The following is a 20,833-nucleotide window of genomic DNA, read 5'->3' as shown; positions in this document are numbered from 1 at the left end:
CATGATGGATAACATGTCGGATAACAGGGATGCTCCGACAGTTGTGATGTGTTGATGCCAGCACAGCACTTGCAAAAATCATATTAGCAAAAAATCATTGTTTGTTTTTGGTGTTGTCTTATTTGTAGCTTGTTGGTAAATCGAGGACCTGACACCAGCTCTGATTTAATTTTCTCCTGATGCTTTATTCCATAATGATGTCACCATGCTGGATAACATGCTGGACAACATGCTGGATAACATGCTGGATAACATGATTGATAACATGCTAGACAACATGCTGGACAACATGCTGGACAACATGCTGGACAACATGCTGGATAACATGCTGGACAACATGCTGGACAACATGCTGGACAACATGATGGATAACATGCTGGATAACATGCTGGATAACATGTTGGACAAAATGCTGGACAACATGCTGGATAACATGCTGGACAACATGCTGGATAACATGCTGGATACCATGATGGACAACATGCTGGATAACATGATGGATAACATGCTGGACAACATGCTGGACAAAATGCTGGACAACATGCTGGATAACATGCTGGATAACATGCTGGACAACATGCTGGATAACATGCTGGACAACATGCTGGATAACATGCTGGATAACATGCTGGACAACATGCTGGATAACATGCTGGATAACATGCTGGACAACATGCTGGATAACATGCTGGACAACATGTCGGATAACAGGGATGCTCCGACAGTTGTGATGTGTTGATGCCAGCACAGCACTTGAAAAATCATATTAGCAAAAAATCATTGTTTGTTTTTGGTGTTGTCTTATTTGTAGCTTGTTGGTAAATCGAGGACCTGACACCAGCTCTGAACCGCTCACTGCATTATTATCTGTGTACGTGTGAAGCAAGGCAGACAGGTTTTCGTTTATGTCTCCTTGACTCACTAATTGGAGAGAGACGGTGAGACCGGCCCGGCACGCAGAATGAGTGGCTCTACGTAGACAACAGCAACACTGGCAAAAGAAAATGGAATAAGAGGATAACCCAGTCGAATTCTTCAACTTTTTGGTTGATTCTCTGCAACTGAAAAGTGACTGTTAACTTACTATGAACAGTATTCACAACAAGCCAGTACCTATGTTGTCGATAGTTCAGACTGGACCTGCAAGCCAGTACCTATGTTGTCGATAGTTCAGACTGGACCTGCAAGCCAGTACCTATGTTGTCGATAGTTCAGACTGGACCTGCAAGCCAGTACCTATGTTGTAGATAGTTCAGACTGGACCTGCAAGCCAGTACCTATGTTGTCGATAGTTCAGACTGGACCTGCAAGCCAGTACCTATGTTGTCGATAGTTCAGACTGGACCTGCAAGCCAGTACCTATGTTGTCGATAGTTCAGACTGGACCTGCAAGCCAGTACCTATGTTGTAGATAGTTCAGACCGGACCTGCAAGCCAGTACCTATGTTGTAGATAGTTCAGACTGGACCTGCAAGCCAGCACCTATGTTGTAGACCTGCAAGACTGGGATTTGAAAATCTCCTGCAGGTTTTCAGAGATGCAGAAAGATGCAAGAAAATTCTTAAAAAATATTCACTTCAATCCTCCTCCTCCTCCTCCTCGGGGCCTATCTCTCTCCACCCAAGTGGAAAATCAAACTGTTAGTGTTGGCAATCACTCCTTCTCCCTCTCCCTCCTTTCCTATCTCTCCACATCTTTCTTTCTTTCTCTGACATCCGTCGACCCATTTAACAGTGACATAACAGAGAAATTGGGAGAAAATTAGGAACAAAGAAAAAAATCTTTGAAGAAGGAAAGAGGAGGAGGAGCGAGAGAGAGAGAGGCAGGGATAAAGAAAGAGAGAGAAAGACAGCGAAAGAAAGAGAGAGAAAGAGGGGGAGAGGGAGAGGGAGAGAGAAAGAGAGGGGGAAAGAGAGAGAGCAACAGTGAGAGAAAGAAACTGCGAGAGAGGGGAGAGAGAAAAAGAGGGGGAGAGAAAGAGAGTGAGAAAGAGAGGGAGAGAGAGGGGAGAGTGGGGAAGAGAGAGAAAGCGAGAGGGGGAGAAAGAGGGGAGAGCGAGAGAGGGGGGGCGAGAGAGAAGGAGAAAGAGCGAGAGGGGGGAGAGCGAGAGAGAAGGAGAAAGAGCGAGAGAGGGGGAGCTAGAGGGGGAGAGAGGGAGAGAGAGAGAGAGACAGGGAGAGGGAGTGGGAGAGAGAGAGAGAGAGAGCAGGAGAGAGAGAGAGAGAGAGAGGGAGCAGGAGAGAGAGAGATCACCTCATCTCCAGAAAGGAGACAGAGCCCCACAAGGCTCCATTCTAATGCTGGCTGGCAGGGACTGGCAGCGCTGCAGTGGAAAAGGCATTGCTAATGTGAATTAAACAGGCTCTTTTATCCAGCGTTCCTCCATTGAGTGCGAGCCAGGTTAGAAAGCCCCGAAACTCTTTCTCTGGACATCTTAAATCAAAATATCAGTCTGCATTTGCTGTCTTTCTTTCCAGAGTTTTTAATGAGACATTCAGTAGCTCTCTAATCAGTCCAAAAATCAATGAGTTACTTTTCTATGAAGACAAAGCTAGACAGGCTTTGTGTGGCTGCAAAAAAGAAAAAAGGGGGGGGTCGGGCTGCTTCTCTGTGCCGACTGGGACTGGTGTCCTCATCATCGACCTGACGCAGGCCATCTCTGAGACCGTGCCAGTGAATGAAAACTGAGGTTGGAGATTTGACTGTTCTTTTCCTACGGAGAGACACTGATTGTTCCAGAGCTCAGATTTTCTACTTCACACGTCACAGAGGCAGAAGCAGACACCTGGACGGTGTTCACTTCTTCCATAGGTCCTTCTGACTCAACAGACCTGGTCGAGGCTAACACACACACACACACACACACACACACACACACACACACACACACACACACACACACACACACACACACACACACACACACACACACACACACACACTGTCAAACCCAAGACATTTCATAATTGCAGCCAACAAAGGCATGGAGGCATAATTGCAAGGCACATGTTTCTATAAAAGGGAGCGAGACTCAGATGTGGATTTTTCCAGGGGACTATACGGCCTGTTTTAGGGCCACACAAAGCCTTTCTTTACTAAGCATCTATAGAAAACAAGATTGAGGGACGGCAGATTTCAGACACCTTGCATGAGTGCACATTGAGATTTTAAGCCGCTCCACATCTAGAGGCAAATCACATGTGCGCTCCAGGCGAGGGGCTGGGGTGGCAGAAGGTGACAGGGAAAGTAAGGCCATTGTTTGGATCACACAAATCGGCCTGTGCCCCCTCACACAGTAGGCTGAGCTGCAGTGCTGTTGCTGTAAGCAGTGTCACGTGTGAACCCCCTGGTCTGCATGCTGGTGTAGCCTCACATGGGAGGGGACTGTGAGAAAAGGGAGGGTTAAGTAAATAAGGGGGCAAGGTAATAATGGGGCAAGAACATATTCTTGTTCATTTTCACGCTGACTGATCTTTAAAACAAAAAAACTTGTGAATGCTACGGGGCCTCTGGACCTCAGGCACAAAGCAAAACCCTGAAGCTGAGACCGTCCCTCACCCCATATTAGGTTGTGGGGACCTCCTACTCACCATTGTGCATCCAGTTTATCAGTCCACACAATACCCTTTTAATCCATACCAAACAACAACCATGCATAAAGCAGCTTGTTCTTGAGCAAGGCAGAAACAGGAAGTTGAGCAGCAGGGAGCAAGGCCTAATGAAGACAGCACTGTTGCACATCACTTGTGCTGCAGGTAACACAAGCACCTTCTGTCTGGGCTTCACTGTGGCACCATGGAACAATAACCAGCAGCATTTGGAGCATCTCATCTCATCTCATCATCAGCGGCTTCTCTGGGTCGTGTTGCGGAGGCAGCAAGCTAAGTAGGGCACTCCAGACATCCCTCCCCCCAGCAACGCCCTCCAGCTCCTCCTGGGGGATCCCAAGGTGTTTCCAGTCAATTTACCAGTCAATCTTCGTTCCAACCCTCACCTATGCTCATGAGGTTTGGGTAGCGACCGAAAGGGTGAGATCGTGGATGCAAGCAGCTGAAATGAGTTTCCTCCGTAGGGTGTCTGGGCTCAGCCTTAGAGATTGGGTGAGGAGCTCAGACATCCGGGGGGAGCTCGGAGTAGAGCCGCTGCTCCTTCACGTCGAAAGGCGCCAGTTGAGGTGGGTGGTTCGGGCATCTGGTTCGGGCCTTCCTTTGGAGGTTTTCTGGGCATGTTCAACTGGGAGGAGACACCAGCAGACGACATTCTTTCCTGGTACCAATCTTAATCTTCAGCTAATAAGAAAACAAAATCAATCCACCGGCCAAACTAAGACCCATACATTATTGTGTTTATCTGTAAAGATACTTCAGGAACTAGAAGAGTGCACTCAGTGGAGTACAGCTCTCCACCAGGCATATGCACCTCCCCTTCTCTGGTGCTAGGACTTGATGACAAACCAGCTGAGGTGCTGGTGCACCACTGGGGTATCAAACAGGTGGATATGAGTTTTTGCCTGTCTTCCACCTCTCCAAGCTACCTCAACTAAGAAACACAGACCCAAAAGATGAGGTAGCTTGAAGAGGTGGAAGGTGGAAGACAGGCAAAAACTCACATCCACACAAGTACTGGGATTCCACGAAGCTGTCGTTTATTTCAACACATCAACCTTACCAGGCCCGGTTGTACGGCTACTATTCTGTCACACATGAACAAAACAGAGGCCACACGGAACCCAAATGTCACTCTTGAGCTGAGAGGCAAAAGAAAACAGGAGCCAAATAACACGCGTCCATTCACAGCATGCGTGCCACTCAACCAACTTAAAGAACCCAAGGCACCGTCTGATGACGCCACCTCTAGGCAAGTAGCTCTTAAAGGTACACCTCCCATTTTTGGCTGTTACAACACACATTCACACCTACGGACAATTTAGTACGGCTGATTCACCTGACCTACATGTCTTTGGACTGTGGGAAGAAACCGGAGCACCCGGAGGAAACCCAAGCAGACATGGGGAGAACATGCAAACTCCACACAGAGGACGACCCCCAAGGTTGGACTACCCCTGGGCGCCAACCCAGGGCCTTCTTGTTGTGAGGCGACCATGCTAACCACCGTGCCACCCCCAATATGAACTTGCACTTCCCAAAAATAAAAGGTTTGCTATGGGACCATTTTGGTCTTACCCTTACCCAGTCTTTATTTTCATAACATAATCAAGTTTCTTCCTATTGTTTCTCCTCGTTAAAGATTTTTTTTAGGGAGTTGTTTCTTATCCGATGCGAGGGTATAAGGACAGGAAGTTGTGTTGCTGTAAAGCCCCTTGAGGCAAATTTGTAATTTGTGATATTGGGCTATACAAAGAAAACTGAGTTGACTTGACCAAAGCTGGGTAAACCATTTAGGTTTGCACATGCGCGACTCAAATCCACGGTCGACTCAGATTGGGCAGCGACAAGAATATGCAACACTTCCTGTTTTGACTGCAACCTAGAGGAAGTTGTTCCTCTATAACGTTAGTATTTTTTGGTTTATCAAAATTCTTTTAATAACTTTTGATCATGTCGCTGCTCGAGCCGAGTACTAGAGGCGAGGTTGACTTGGATCAGGCAGCGGCAGGGAGCAGCGTTGGTTGGGTGAGCTGGAGAGAGAATGTAGAGAGGGGGCGCCGATAGCAAGAACAAACTGTTTTCGAAGGTTTTGAATCACCGCAACCACAAGAGGTTCTTCATCATACAGTCGTAACTGTGCACAAAAAACATTGTTAGGCTGATGAGTCCAGTAGTTTGTGAGATAAGCCGCGGACACACACACACACACACACACACACACACACACACACACACACACACACACACGTGACCAAACACATAATCCCGTCTAGGCTGTCCACCTGGCAGGGATAATAGTGTAACGACCACGAATGAGTAGACTCGCTAGCCCTTGGCTAACGGGTCGGACCCTTTAGTTGAGTCGACCCGGGTTCGCGTCCCGGCTGCGGCGGATCCCCCTGAATTCGCTACAGTAGTTAATATTCCAGTATTGATTAATACTCCACTGTCAGCAGTGCTCAGAACAGCGAGCTCATGGGGTTTTGTTTTTTTTTGAGAAGTTCATGGGCAGCAAAACAGGGGGTGAGCTGAGGGACAATACCTCCACCTCAGCACTGCCCCTTATTTCCCTGACAGCTTTCACATACACATCGTTCTCATCTGCCGCTCTGACCAAACCTCAGCGAATATACACGGTCTTACAGTCACGTCCATGTTTCACAGAGCTCCCAAACAACGCCTCAATTCACTTAATCAAGGCAGTCCAGTCCAAACTCAGTAAGATTTATAAAGCCCCCCCCCCGCTCCCCCTCACACCACACCGGGGGAGGGGGGAAGGGGGCTTGCCGGGCAAGAAGCAAAGCTAAATCCAGCTCTTGCAGCACAACAAACTTGGCTTTCTCCACACAGCAGCAGCAGCAGCAGCAGCAGCAGCAGCAGCAGCAGCAGCAGCACAGCCCCACCGGGCAGACTGACCACACAGCAGACGGCTCTATTTGTGGAGGAACTCAAGCACAGCACAAAGACTCTTAATAAGCAACACCACTGGATGTTTTTGCAACAGCTAGGCTATCAGACAGATCAGTGCAACGTTATAAGTGGATAGGGCCACTCTTTCTGGACCTGGGCAAAATTCAGATGTCGACGGGCAACTTAGAATCAGCAAAAACGTAATCGATCACGTCAGCACTGAGAAACTTACCGCTGCTGAATCGACCCGCTGGGCCTCATGGGCCTGTCCAAGCCCAGCAAGGAGATTCACAACAGACGTGTTCCCATAGTGAAGCGATCAGTGTAGTTTTTGTTGAGTGTTTAAATTACTGAGAGGGACAACTCCTCATCATCAGAGTACTCACTCAGACTTACGGCAGACAGAGCTGTATTCATGTGATTATCAAGTACATTAGCAAGTCATTCAGAGACAAAGGCTGCTATGCAAATGAGAGATGGCAAGTGCCCCAGGGGTTTGGGTATACAACTGAGACAAGACAAAAAAACCAAAAACAAAACCTGGAACAACAAATCTCTAGATTCAAAATTCCAGAAGCAACAGGAGTCCAGCAGCTTGCGTAGAAGACAGGCGGTGTGTTGGGTGACGTGGTCTGCTGGCGGGGCAGCGCAGGGTGCAGGCCCTGTACCCCACCGTTGCTGAACCAGTCACACGGCAGCTCACTGGCAGAAGATGTGAGGAGAGCCACGAGGCAGAGCCAGGTGATCTGTCCATGTTTGGAAATGATCGTATGCATATTAGTATCACAGCCACGTGTTCCCGCATCTTCCTACCACTTTTTTTTTTTTTTTGCCTGGTCGCCCTTCTCTGTCCCCACTGCTGTCCCTGGCTCGGTCCCACCTCCCCCTGCGGGGCCTCTGGCCTCAGCCCTGCCTCCACCGTCTGCCCCCTCTTCCAAACAGCCCTGCTGAGATTACATAATGGCCTTTTTAAAGTTTAAACCTCTGACACGCTTTTCTTGGCTGAAAACAGGCTGTGCTCTCTTGTCCTGCCTCAGGGGGCAGCTTCTTCACCCCCCCCCACACACCTCAATCTAAAAAACAGAGCAGTCAGTGGCTGATGGAGCCTTGTTGGCCTGCACCTGTTAAAAGAGCAGCCACACAGACGGTGGGTGCACCGTGGCCAGCGGGGGTTAGGCTGGTCTTCATGGTGAATTTGCCGGATGCACAAACCATGAACCAACACCAGTTTGTTATCACGCGGTGGAATGATGAGCTAAACTGAAACGTGAGACGTTTACTCTTGTCCATCTGTCAGATGACCTCAAAGGTCGCCGGAGGTGCAAATGCCCTCTGCCTTATCTGGACTTCCGGGTCTTACAGGTATGAGAGGATAGTCGAGATGCCACTGGATGCATTTTAAAGATGGGAATATCAGATGCACCTACCAAAGGACCAGGAATATTTACATGACACAATACAAGGTTGCTGAAGTTGGCGTGTGACTGAATATGCCGAGGTAAAACACAACAGTGGTTAATTTATTACACCATTACCTGGACTTTAGCTACTGATAATGTGTTATTTTTCCATCCATCCATTATCCCAGCCACTTACCCGAAGCCAGGTCACGGGGATGCTGGAGCCTATCCCAGCAGTCATTGGGTGCCAGGCGGGCAGACACCCTGGACAGGCCACAAGTCCATCACAGGGCTGACACACACACACACACACACACACACACACACACACACACACACACATACACACACACACACATTCATTCCTAGGGACAACCCAGCATGGCCGGTTCACCTGACCTACATGTCTTTGGAGTGTGGGAGGAAACCGGAGCACCCAGAGGAAACCCACACAGACACGGGGAGAACACGTAAACGCCACTCAGAGGACGACCCGGGACGTCCCCCAAGGTTGGACTACCCCGGGGCTCAAACCCAGGACCTTCTTGCTGTGAGGCGACCGTGCTAACCACTGTGCCACTGGGCTGCCCCCTCACCAGCTATGTCACAGATAATCAATAACTCTCCTAAACCAAGAACATGGCGTGCGCAAAAAAGCGGAAATTTGACCAGGAGAACTGTCACGTATGTATACATGGTCAATTTTATGTAAAACATAAGCAGGGTATAAATGAATATCCTTTAAATAGCAGGATATCAATTATACACTTTGAATATGTAAATTAGGATATTCAACAGCTGAGAAGAATGCAACCCCTTCACGACAAATACTGGTCACAATTTGATGACATTCATTCACGCTGCATGTTCATCAGGCCTTCAGTGCAGCAGTGGAGTTTTCCTGCCAGGAGCTCTCCGAATCAGGAGCTCCCGAGCAGGAACTCATATCCAACAAATCCTACCAGGAGCTGTCCGAGCAGGAACCTGAGAAGGGTACATATCACTCTGTCAACTCATATCCCACAGAAATATAAGCTATAAATATCCTCCCCTATCCTGCCATATTCAATTTGGATGTCCGCTGTTTGAGTGTTGTTGTACGTGAGTGTGAGGTCACACAGCACCAGGGCACTCTTCCAGGTTTAAATCCCACTGCAGTAAGGGTGTTGGTATATCGTTTGCTCTGTTGCATGAAATGATTTTACTGCAATAATCTCAGTTTGGTGTATCGCCTGTACCTTTAGTGAAGCTTTTGGAGCGTCGGATCTGGTCAGCCGTGTTCTTAACAGTCTACATGCTGCATTGTCACACAACATCACCGGTGATGGAGACCTTCGCTCACAAGGTCCTGATGGCTGACACAAGTTTTTATAGACTTTTTTAAAACTCAGTGCATTTCAACAGTTTTGCAAACAACGATGAAACTATGCTTTAATTTTGATAGCAAGTATTGAACAGGGCATTCTATTGCACGTGTAGCAGGACTGTCACTTTTGAGTGTATTTTAATTATCTCATCTCATCTCATCTCATCTGGCTGGGTCTCCAGGGTCGGGTCACGGTGGCAGCAAGCTAAGTAGGGTACTCCAGACATCCCTCTCCCCAGCAACGCCCTCCAGCTCCTCCTGGGGGATCCCAAGGCATTCTGAGACCAAATTGGACATGTAGTCCCTCCAGCGAGATCTGGGTCTACCCCGGGGTCTCCTCCCAGTTGGACGTGCCCAGAAAACCTCCAAAGGAAGGCGCCCAGGAGGCATCCTAATCAGATGCCCGAACAACCTCAACTGGCTCCTTTCGACGTGAAGGAGCAGCGACTCTACTCCGAGCTTCCTCCGGATGTCCGAGCTCCTCACCCTATCTCTAAAGCTGAGCCCAGACACCCTACGGAGGAAACTCATTTCAGCCGCCTTGTATCCACGACCTCACCCTTTCAGTCATTACTCAAAGCTCATGACCATAGGTGAGGGTTGGAACAAATACTGACTGGTAAATTGAGAGCTTTGTCTTCCGGCTCAGCTCCCTTCTTCACCACGACGGTCCGGTACAACGTCCGCATTACTGCTGATGCTGCACCAATCCGCCTGTCAATCTCCCGCTCCATCTTACCCTTACTCGTGAACAAGACCCCAAGATACTTGAACTCTTTCACTTGAGGCAACAACTCATCCCCAACCCGGAGGGAGCAATCCACCATTTTCCAGTAGAGAACCATGGCCTCAGACTTGGAGGTGCTGACTCTCATCCCAGCCATTTCACACTCAGCCGCAAACCGCTCCAGCGCATGCTGGAGGTCGTGTTCTGATGAAGCCAACAAAACCAAATCATCTGTGAAGAGTGGGGATGCAATTCTGAGGTTCCCAAAATGGACACACTCCTCACCTTGGCTGCGCCTTAAGATCCTGTCCATGAATATCACAAACAGAACCGGAGACAAGGGACAACCTTGGCGGAGTCCAACATCCACCGAAAATGTGTTTGACTTTGTGCCGAGAATGAGGACACAGCTCTCACTTTGGTTATACAAGGACCGGATGGCTTGTAGCAACTGCTCTGATACTCCATACTCCTGCAGTACCCCCTACAGAGCGCCCCGGGGTACACAGTCGTAAGCCTTCTCCAAGTCCACAAAACACATGTAGACTGGCTGGTCAAACTCCCATGCCTCCCTCAGCACTTCTGCAAGGGTAAAGAGTTGGTCTGTTGTTCCACGGCCAGGACAGGATCCACATTGTTCCTTCTGGATCCAAGGTTCGACAATCGGTCGGAGCCTCCTTTCCAGCACCCTAGAGTAGACTTTACCAGGGAGGCTGAGCAGTGTGATGCCCTGATAATTGGAGCACACCCTCCGGTCCCCCTTTTATTTATTTTCTTTCCAGTATTTTCTTTTTGTTTATTTATTTATTTATTTATTTTAATTTAATTTAATTTGATTTATTTATTCCAGTCATATTGATCATCATCATGTGAGTGTCAGAGCAGTCCATGTATAAAGACATTCTGGCCGCTCTGTAAGTGAGTAAGGATGTTTGTGGTTCCCAGCTGCTCCTTTGGTTTCTGGCTAGCTGTTTACACATGATGCATGAACAGGGTGTATGTATGTGTGAGTGGCTGTGTTCATGTTTAACTGCTTGGAGCACATGTTTTGCCTTTGTATGATCTTTTAAAATTAAAAATGTTAGTTTTATTGTCTATGTGCATGATGCGAGTATTTGGGAGGAGGAGACAGGGTGTGCATACTGACTACTGGTGCAGGTTCTTGTAGCTACAAGGTGCTGGAATGCGACAAACTCTTTCATGTTGAGCAAAGGCTGTTTTCCTCGACATGTTGATGGCCACCTGTATTTGGGTATGGCTGCTTACTGAGTGCTTCCAGAGCAGAACAGCTCCTGTCATGAACCTGAACATCATACACACAGGCTTGCTAATGGGACCGAACCATTTCCAGTCTCTGCTAAATGATGTAAATGTGGTGTAGTACAAACACTGCAAGTCTTCCATACCCTAGAAATGAAAAAAAGGCCCAACACTGAGAGGAATCACCATAACCGTAGTTAAAATCATGCTTTTCCTTCTGACATTTCGTCACCATCAGTCCAGACACACATGACACGGTGATCAATAATGATGTCCATGTCAAAACACACCTAGATTTGATGCTGCGAGCGTTTCATCTCCGAACAGATTAATTGCAGAGTAGGGGGGAGCCGGCTGGAGAACTGCTTTATTACAGGCCAGTGGTAAGGGACGTAACTCCAGTGTTACGCATTCCTGTGGCCCCAGTGTACACTCAATGCCTGCTGGGAATAATCTAGGGCCCCAAGAAAGACTACAGACAAGAGGAGATGGCAGGAAATGTCCAGACGACCCTACGTCCTACCTGAAGTCTATGGAGCTGATTGAGACATTATTTATGTACAACAACAACAACAACAAATCTCTCATTACTTCCACCTTCACTACACGGTCCAAATAGAAATGAGCTGTATGCTGATGATGCTGATCCTTATAGTCTTATATGAAAGGAGTTCAACACTAGGCATATGCCCACAGAGACCTGTGTTCTGGGTCAGCATTCTGGGTACAAAGCGCAGCATTGTAGGAGACACAGGAGGGCAAAGCAGCTGCGCTGGACAGTGGCTGACTTCACTGCCAGCAGCCAGCAGCCCAACAAAGCCCACTGTGAATCCCCCTGCAGCCCACTGAATAAGTCCATCTCAGCCATTAATATTTTATCCAGGAGCATCACGCCAGCAAAAAAGCAATAGTCATCATAAAGTGCACATTCATTAAAAAAAAAAAACAGTATTGCGTGTCAGTGAACCTGTAGTTACTGTACAAATATTGACTTTACAGAAGTTTGAATCAAGGGTCAGATCAAACCCATCTGTACTTCATCCTTATAGTCGCAGCTTTCTGACAGGTGTCACAAAGCTGCAGATGGATGCTGTATTTGTTACTTCAGCCTCTGAAATGCAGTCTGCAACTTTCCTCCGCCACACTCTCCACCAACCTCTACATCTTGATGGTAAGGCTGAAGTTACAGGGGAGCCCGAAGCCCAGGGCCTCTCTCTCATCTCGCTGACCTACTTGGTGTTTTCGTCCACACCGCTATGGAAAGCCAGCTCCCAGCAGAGCGGGACTCCTATAACTGTTGTTTTTGAGGGGTTGGCAGGAGGTGGTGGGAGTTGCAGGAGATGGGGGATGTAGTCCGTGTTTTTTCTGTCCCAGATAGAGACAGGAGGAGGAAGCTGGCCCGCAGATGAGAAGAGGCGGGTGGGGGGCAGGTTGTGAAAAACAGCAGGTTTCTCCATTGCTCTGGGCAAGCTTCTAATGACTTCCAGACCCACTCCCTTTCAAATCTCTGCCCTCCTCGTCTAGACGACAGCTACATACAGCCTTCTACACCAGCCTAACAGCCACTCGCTGACCCTCTCCCCAGCTGACGCTCCCCACCCACCCAGCTTTCCTCTCAGCAAACCTGCAGGCATTTCAGTCTGCAGGGCAAAAAGACAGGGCTGATTTCATCCTATCCCCAGGGATTCAGCAAAAAGAAGAAGAAAAAAAAGGATCTGAAAGCTGATGACAACTGTGAAATAATGACCGTCTTGTTTAAGTTCCCCTTGGCTTGGTTCTGTCTCATGACTGCCACCTCTACCACTGAATGATGAGGGAGATCCCATCTCAAAGAAAGACAAACTTTGTAAATCCCCTAATTGGACGTGACCAGACTGTTTATAGTGAGAAACGACCTCCTCACTGGCTGATAGAACAGTCCATTGTGCTGTCTGGTGCTACAGCCACCACTCCTAAATCACATTAGCCTCCACGCTCACTGGGAGGACCCATGTCGTCTTCTACAACCTGCTGGGGCGGCTAAATAGTCACAGTAACGTTCATGTAGCTCCTACTTCCTGCAAGGAGCACAGGATGGGAGCCATGGCAGCCGGTCTGCAGATCTGCTGTTCATACTTAGAAACCAACGAGCAGATCTGCTGCACAACATCTCAACCACATCAGCCAACACAACACGCTACACACAGCAAAGAGAACATTTCCTACAAATGCTTAAAGTTCATCAGATGTACAACCTTCTCAATAATACACACACACACAGGGACAATTTTACATTAGCTAAGATAGCTAAAAATTGTTTTTATAATGCTAATTGTGGCCACGCTAGCTACCGAGCCATCTTCAATCATAAACATTAAAAAAATATATATCATAACACTTTACAGCAACGTTAATCTATAAACAAAGCAAAAATACAGATAAGGACTGCTAGCTTGCTAGCTAACGACAAGCACAGTCCACCTTCAGGGACTTGCCTGCAGGCCTTTACAGCCATTTACCTAAAGTAGCTCTGAACTGTTGCCCAAGTTCATATTAACTTACCAGCAAGCTAACTAGTTAACTGACTAGTTAGTTAACTAGCTAGTTAACCAACTAGATAACTAACTAGTTAGCTACATAGTTAGTGATAGCAAACTCATACTATCAAATGTAGTGTTAATGGTCATAATGTTAATTATGTATTTAGTGACAATGCCTCCTTTAACTTAAATGAGAATTAAATGACTGAATTATCTTAAAGGTGTGTGAATAACACCACCCTGCCTTAGCTGAATATAAAGCATGACTCAGTATGAGTCAGTGATCTGAACAGCCTCTGAATAAATCATCTACATGTGTCTTCAGTGTCTCCTGTCCATCCATCTATCACCCCAACTGCTTATCCTGCTCTCAGGGTCGCAGGGATGCTGGAGCCTATCCCAGCAGGCATTGGGTGGCAGGCGGGGAGACACCCTGGACAGGCCGCCAGACCATCACAGGGCCCCACACACACACACACAGGGACAATTTTACATTAGCTAAGATAGCTAAAAATTGTTTTTATAATGCTAATTGTGGCCACGCTAGCTACCGAGCCATCTTCAATCATAAACATTAAAAAAATATATATCATAACACTTTACAGCAACGTTAATCTATAAACAAAGCAAAAATACAGATAAGGACTGCTAGCTTGCTAGCTAACGACAAGCACAGTCCACCTTCAGGGACTTGCCTGCAGGCCTTTACAGCCATTTACCTAAAGTAGCTCTGAACTGTTGCCCAAGTTCATATTAACTTACCAGCAAGCTAACTAGTTAACTGACTAGTTAGTTAACTAGCTAGTTAACCAACTAGATAACTAACTAGTTAGCTACATAGTTAGTGATAGCAAACTCATACTATCAAATGTAGTGTTAATGGTCATAATGTTAATTATGTATTTAGTGACAATGCCTCCTTTAACTTAAATGAGAATTAAATGACTGAATTATCTTAAAGGTGTGTGAATAACACCACCCTGCCTTAGCTGAATATAAAGCATGACTCAGTATGAGTCAGTGATCTGAACAGCCTCTGAATAAATCATCTACATGTGTCTTCAGTGTCTCCTGTCCATCCATCTATCACCCCAACTGCTTATCCTGCTCTCAGGGTCGCAGGGATGCTGGAGCCTATCCCAGCAGTCATTGGGTGGCAGGTGGGGAGACACCCTGGACAGGCCGCCAGACCATCACACAGGGCCCACACACACACACACATACACACACAGAGTTTTGGGGTGGAATTCAGCAGAAGTCTTCTGGTCAGCTGGCTCATCAACACTGGTACATTGTGATGATGTACTTACATACGTCCGGCTCCTCATCGGAGCCATCAGGACAGTCCTTCTCCCCATCACAGCGCCAGCCCTTCGAGATACAGGTCACCTGGTCTTTGCACACAAACTGCTTGGGGCTGCAGGTCTTTGGGGCTAAAGAAGACACAGGGAGGAGACAGTCAGTGGAAGGTTTGATGAGCGTGTTTGGTTAACAGAGCATTCTGTCTCCGGTCATCATCATCATCATCATCATCCTTATCATCATCATTATTATTATTATTCCAGTGGTCTCATCTGGGTCGGTTGTGTTCATTGTCAGTAGTGGCTCTCAGACGCAGTCATTAGGCCCTCTAGTGTTGCTCCTCAGCAGAGGACGTGGAGAAACCATGCACACACACTCAAACAAATACACCAATTTGGCAGGTTTCTGCACAAGCTCGCAGCATTTCAACATCCAGGTCAGTGTTCCGAGACAAACAGCAGTGATGCAACACGTCTACAGGCCATCAAAGGACATTTGTTCTGTGAACACCCCCGTCCTTCATTCTCCTCCCACCCCAGCCTTCCAGAGAGAGGGGAAAAACCTTCCCATTTAAACACACTGCCAGTTGGAGGTGGGGAGGGGGTATTCACAACCACACACAACCCCACACCACCTCAGACCCACTCCTACGACACTGAAACATACAGCACATGGGCTCATGCATAGCTGACACACACACATGCACACAAACAGCCACACAAACAGCCAGTCAGTCCTGCATGGCTGACATGCAGGACTGACTGGCTGTTTGCAGATCCCGCGGGCTGCAGGAGGGGTGATGCCACCACATGTGGCCTCTGACACATGTGAGGCAGCACACCTCCGCCTCGTCCTGCTATGTGAACACATTATTTGACAAATAAATATTTTGATTGTGATTAACTTTTCAGAAAGCTAGGCATGTTTCACATAATGATCATGATGATGATTATCATTATTATAGTAACATTGTTATTGTTATTATTATTATTATTATGGTTATTGTTATTATTGTTATTTTTAATATTATCATCGTTATGTTACTATTATTATTGCTGTTGTTATTATTAATGTTATCATTGTGATTGTTATTATTATTATTATTATTGTAACACTTGGGGGTGCAGATCGATCAAAAGGGTCAGCATGTAGTCCATCCATGAATATATATTTCTGTCCCAGGTATTTGATATGAAATAGTACTGTGGTAGTACAGTGTGTTTATGTGCTTACATTCAGAGTGACAGTTTTGATCTCTCACACCACAATTACTCCATACTCAGCCATGAATATCATACTGTACTGGTTTCAGCCTCTCCATAAAACAATCTGATGGCAGTTATTAAAGTATTATTAAAGTATTATTAAAGTATTAGAAGAGGAAACAGAGACAACAGCATTAACTGGCTACTGGCCTCCTGTCAACTCCCAACTAAAAGTACAGTTAACAGTACAACTAAAAGTACAACTCAAAGTAGAACTAAAAGTATAGCTAAAAGTACAGCTAAAAGTACAACTGAAAGTACAGCTAAAAGCATAAGTAAAAGTACAGCGTTGTGCAGTCGGGGAGCTCTGACTGAGCGAGGCCTCAGAAGACATTACACAGCCAGAGGAAAAACATGAAGAAAGTCAGAAGAGAAATGATTTCAAGGTGTAGTTGACCACTTTTGTTGAGCATACTCATAACTTGGAATTTTCCATACTCCATGTGGTTACAAGACTAGTCTACCCTGTACAAGTCTCACAACTGTGTCTCATCAAGCAGATATTCAGACTTAATTTAAGAAAAAAAGGAAGATTAAAGAGGGAAGGAATATGGATCAGTGAGTTCACTGACTGTCCTACGTGATGTGTCCCAAGCTATTAAAAACAGGCTTTGCTCCCCATTTCCAAATCCTGTTATTTTCCATCAAAGCCGGTGCAGATGTTTAATAAGACAGGTCATCCTGACCTACGGAGGAGCAGAGCAGAGAGGAAGGACCATGACTACCATGACTACCATGACTACCGTGACTAGCAACCATGACTACCATGACTATCTACCATGACCATCATGACTACCATGACTAACTACCATGACCACCATGTTGACCATGACTACCATGACTAACTACAATGAATACCATGACTAGCAACCATAACTACCATGACATCTAACATGACTAACTACCATGACTAACTACCATGACCACCGTGACTACAATGACTAACTACCATGACCACCATGACCACCATGAATAACTACCATGACTAACTGCCAAGACCACCGTGACTACCATTACTAACTACCATGACCATCATGACTACCATGACTAACTACCATGACCACCATGTCGACCATGACTACCATGACTAAGTACAATGAATACCATGACTAGCAACCATGACTACCATGACATCTACCATGACCACCATGACTAACATGACTAACTACCATGACCACCGTGACTACCATGACTATCTACCATGACCACCATGAATAACTACCATGACTACCATGACTAACTGCCATGACCACCGTGACTACCATTACTAACTACCATGACTAACTGCCATGACCACCGTGACTACCATGACTAACTGCCATGACCACCATGACTAACTACCATGACTACCATGACTAACTGCCATATGTCCACGGTGACTACCATGACTAATTACCATGACCACCATGACTACCAGACTACCAGTTCTAACTACCATCACCACTGTGACTACCATGACTAACTACCATGACCACCATGACTACTTCAGCCATCACGGAGCTTCTAGGCAGCGGGAGGCATATTCTAAGACTTCTGATAAAAAAAAGCTGGGCATGTAATGATGTGTTGGAATGTGGAAATTACACCTCATCATTTCATGAGTGCTAATTTGTGAAGTCATACATGTACATGAGAACTGTAAAGGAACAACCACCAATGTGGAGAGGACCGGAGCAGAAGAGCAGCTCTGTGAGTTTTCAGTCTGCTGGCGTTTGCTGCAGCATGCTAATAGAAAACAACTCTGATCAAGTTGTTATGCTCATGTAAAAACGACTTACTGACTGCACAACATATTCTCTTCCCCGCCGAGATTAAAAAGCAGGCAGCAGAAGATCCCAAACCTCTGATTTGATTTGGCCCCTGGACAGCTGCCTCGCTGGAATATTTGTCACCAGGCCGCGACAGAGCTGATGAATAGCCCAGCTCCAGCTTTCTCCCCATCTCCGAATTCCTGTCTCCCGCACTGAAAAAAGGTCTTCTCATCATCCCCGTTTTTCATGTCTTTCCATGACAGCACCCTCCCATCACCCTTCGTCACACCACCACCACCTCGGAGGTGTGCTTGTTTTCTGTTTTTGATGTGGTTTCAGGGCGGGTGGTGTCTGGGGGTTGGCACCGAGCGCCATCATCCTCCTTATTAAAACAGCGATTTCTCTCAGCCAGCTCCTGAGGCCAAATATAAAACGCCGGTTTTGTCAGTGTTGACTCGGAGAGAGAAGAATGTGATGTTATTGTAACCGCCAGACTATTTAGGAGCGTAGGATGAGTTCACGACGGATAATAAAAAGGAAAACTGGAGTTGCAGCGAGCACACCAAGTCATCTGAGCGCGGGGCATTGTGAAATGGTGCTCAGCCTAAATAACATCCAAACTAACATATTACCACACATAAGCACACACTTCCCATCACCTCCCCACTTCTTCCACATAAGCACACACTTCCCATCACCCCCCCGCTTCTTCCACATAAGCACACACTTCCCATCACCCCCCCACTTCTTCCACATAAGCACACACTTCCCATCACCCCCCCCCCACTTCTTCCACATAAGCACACACTTCCCATCACCCCCCCCACTTCTTCCACACAGTACTCTGACACAGTATCTGGAGGGGTCTCGCCCTCTCCAACCATAACTAAGGTCTTAAATTATTCCTGAAATGCAACCAGGCATGTGTAAAACTGTGTGTGTGTGTATTTTTCAGGGTATCGGCAGCGACAGCAAGTACTTGGAAAAAAGCGCTCCTTCCTCTCTACAGTGTGCTCCTTCAGAGGCTGACATGCTTCATCCCACCATGCTCTTCGCCCGCCTCCCTTGTAACGGCTGTGGGATGGAACCCAGGAAGTCACGCCAACAACCTCAGACTCCGACCCACGACAGCGCCGACACCAACCCATCGCAGAGCAGAGGAAGTGGTTCAGGAGCTCAACGAGCCGGTATTTGGTACTGTTACTTCTCGGCCGCTGTGCTGGCAGGGCAGGGTGGGTGGAGGAAGACGAGAGCTGTTTAGACAGGGCTTACCGGGCCTCAGGGTTCAGCCATACGTATATTTACACAAGATAAAGAGCGGATTGCAAAATTGCTGTGTGCTGCTCTAGTGCGGGGCCAAGTAATCTAGACGTAGCGCCATGATGTCAGGAGGTCTCGTACTTGTGTATTCTGGAGAGCAGCGGGATGAGACAGTGAGGATAAATCAGCTGGATACACAAGATGAGCTCCGGCCACAATAACAAACGGGAGGATGGTAACAACAGCTAAGAGGGGTCGGGGGAAAGCGGGCCCTGGCTGTAAACGTGTTCCCGCCTAGCTGGGGACGGGCCTGGAGGGAGGATGTGAGAACGAGGCCGGGCCACTGAGGGGAGATGGGGGAATGTCACACGTACCATCAATGAGCTGCCTGTGTGTTTACCCAAACGGAGGCTGCATGAAAACGCCGTGGGTCATCTCTGTGAGCTGGATCACGGCTCCACGGCCTGCCTTCCACCCACGCCACCGTCTGCTCGGGCCCAGATGAGCTCAGTCTGGCGTGGAGGAAGCGCCCTCTCGTAAGACAAACACGGGCCTCTCCCCCACCAAAGCCACAAGGCCCATTTCCTCCGAGCACCCACAGCAGGGCTATAAATAAGCTGGAGGCCTGCCAGGGGAACTTGTGGCGCAAGGCGAGATCAACCAGGGCACGACAAAGCTGGAGCAGACACCGAGGCTGCAGCCCCGTCACACTCCACTCACCAGCACTTGCAAGGTGGACGACGACCAGCGCCGGCCCCGCTGGCCACATGCAGCCCCAGCATGAAGCGAGGAACTCCTTCCTCTTGAGCGCGTCACGGGTTCGGGTGTAAACACAGACTGCCAACCTTCCATTCTGTGAGAAATAAGGTACAGTACAGTCTGACGGTATGGGCCTGCAGACAAACTGCTGGCTGGGTGTTTCATCTCATATATTTGATGAATTTCAGTTAGTCACACTCAGGTATGACATAGAGGTTTCACCCTGTGCAGCCCTGCCTGGACCATAGCAGTGAGTGTGTGTGTGTGTGTGTGTGTGTGTGTGTGTGTGTGTGTGTGTGTGTGTGTGTGTGTGTGTGTGTGTGTCAGAAAGAGGGAACCTTTGTATGACAGCAGCTACTTTGTGTCAGTGTGTGCATGTCGTCTGGTGTCTGTAGGCCCTGCAGGTCTGGTGTGTGTGGGCACTGCAGGTCTGGTGTGTGGAACCTGCAGGTCTTGTGTATAGGCCATGTAGGTCTAGTGTGTGTAGGCCCTGCAGGTCTGGTGTCTGTGGGCCCTGAAGGTCTGGTGTGTGTGTGGGCCCTGCAGGTCTGGTCTGGTGTGTGTAGGCCCTGCAGGTCTAGTGTGTGTAGGCCCTGCAGGTCTGGTGTCTGTGGGCCCTGAAGGTCTGGTGTGTGTGTGGGGGCCCTGCAGGTCTGGTCTGGTGTGTGTAGGTCCTGCAGGTCTAGTGTGTGTAGGCCCTGCAGGT

The 20,833-nt window shown here is 47.7% G+C and overlaps 1 protein-coding gene across 2 annotated transcripts in view; it reads right to left on the bottom strand.

Moving 5' to 3' along the window:
* Nucleotides 1-20,833, bottom strand: part of LOC130106812 (low-density lipoprotein receptor-related protein 1-like) — a 187,923-nt gene that overhangs the window by 139,993 nt on the left and 27,097 nt on the right. For both annotated transcript variants that reach the window (XM_056273068.1, XM_056273069.1), the window contains exon 2: nt 15,101-15,223. In XM_056273068.1, coding sequence (XP_056129043.1) covers nt 15,101-15,223 — 123 coding nt within the window. The remainder of the gene's footprint in view (nt 1-15,100; nt 15,224-20,833) is intronic.

Source organism: Lampris incognitus, chromosome 2, assembly GCF_029633865.1.
Source record: "Lampris incognitus isolate fLamInc1 chromosome 2, fLamInc1.hap2, whole genome shotgun sequence".
Classification (NCBI taxonomy): domain Eukaryota; kingdom Metazoa; phylum Chordata; class Actinopteri; order Lampriformes; family Lampridae; genus Lampris; species Lampris incognitus.
This window is presented reverse-complemented; position numbering and strand designations above follow the sequence as displayed.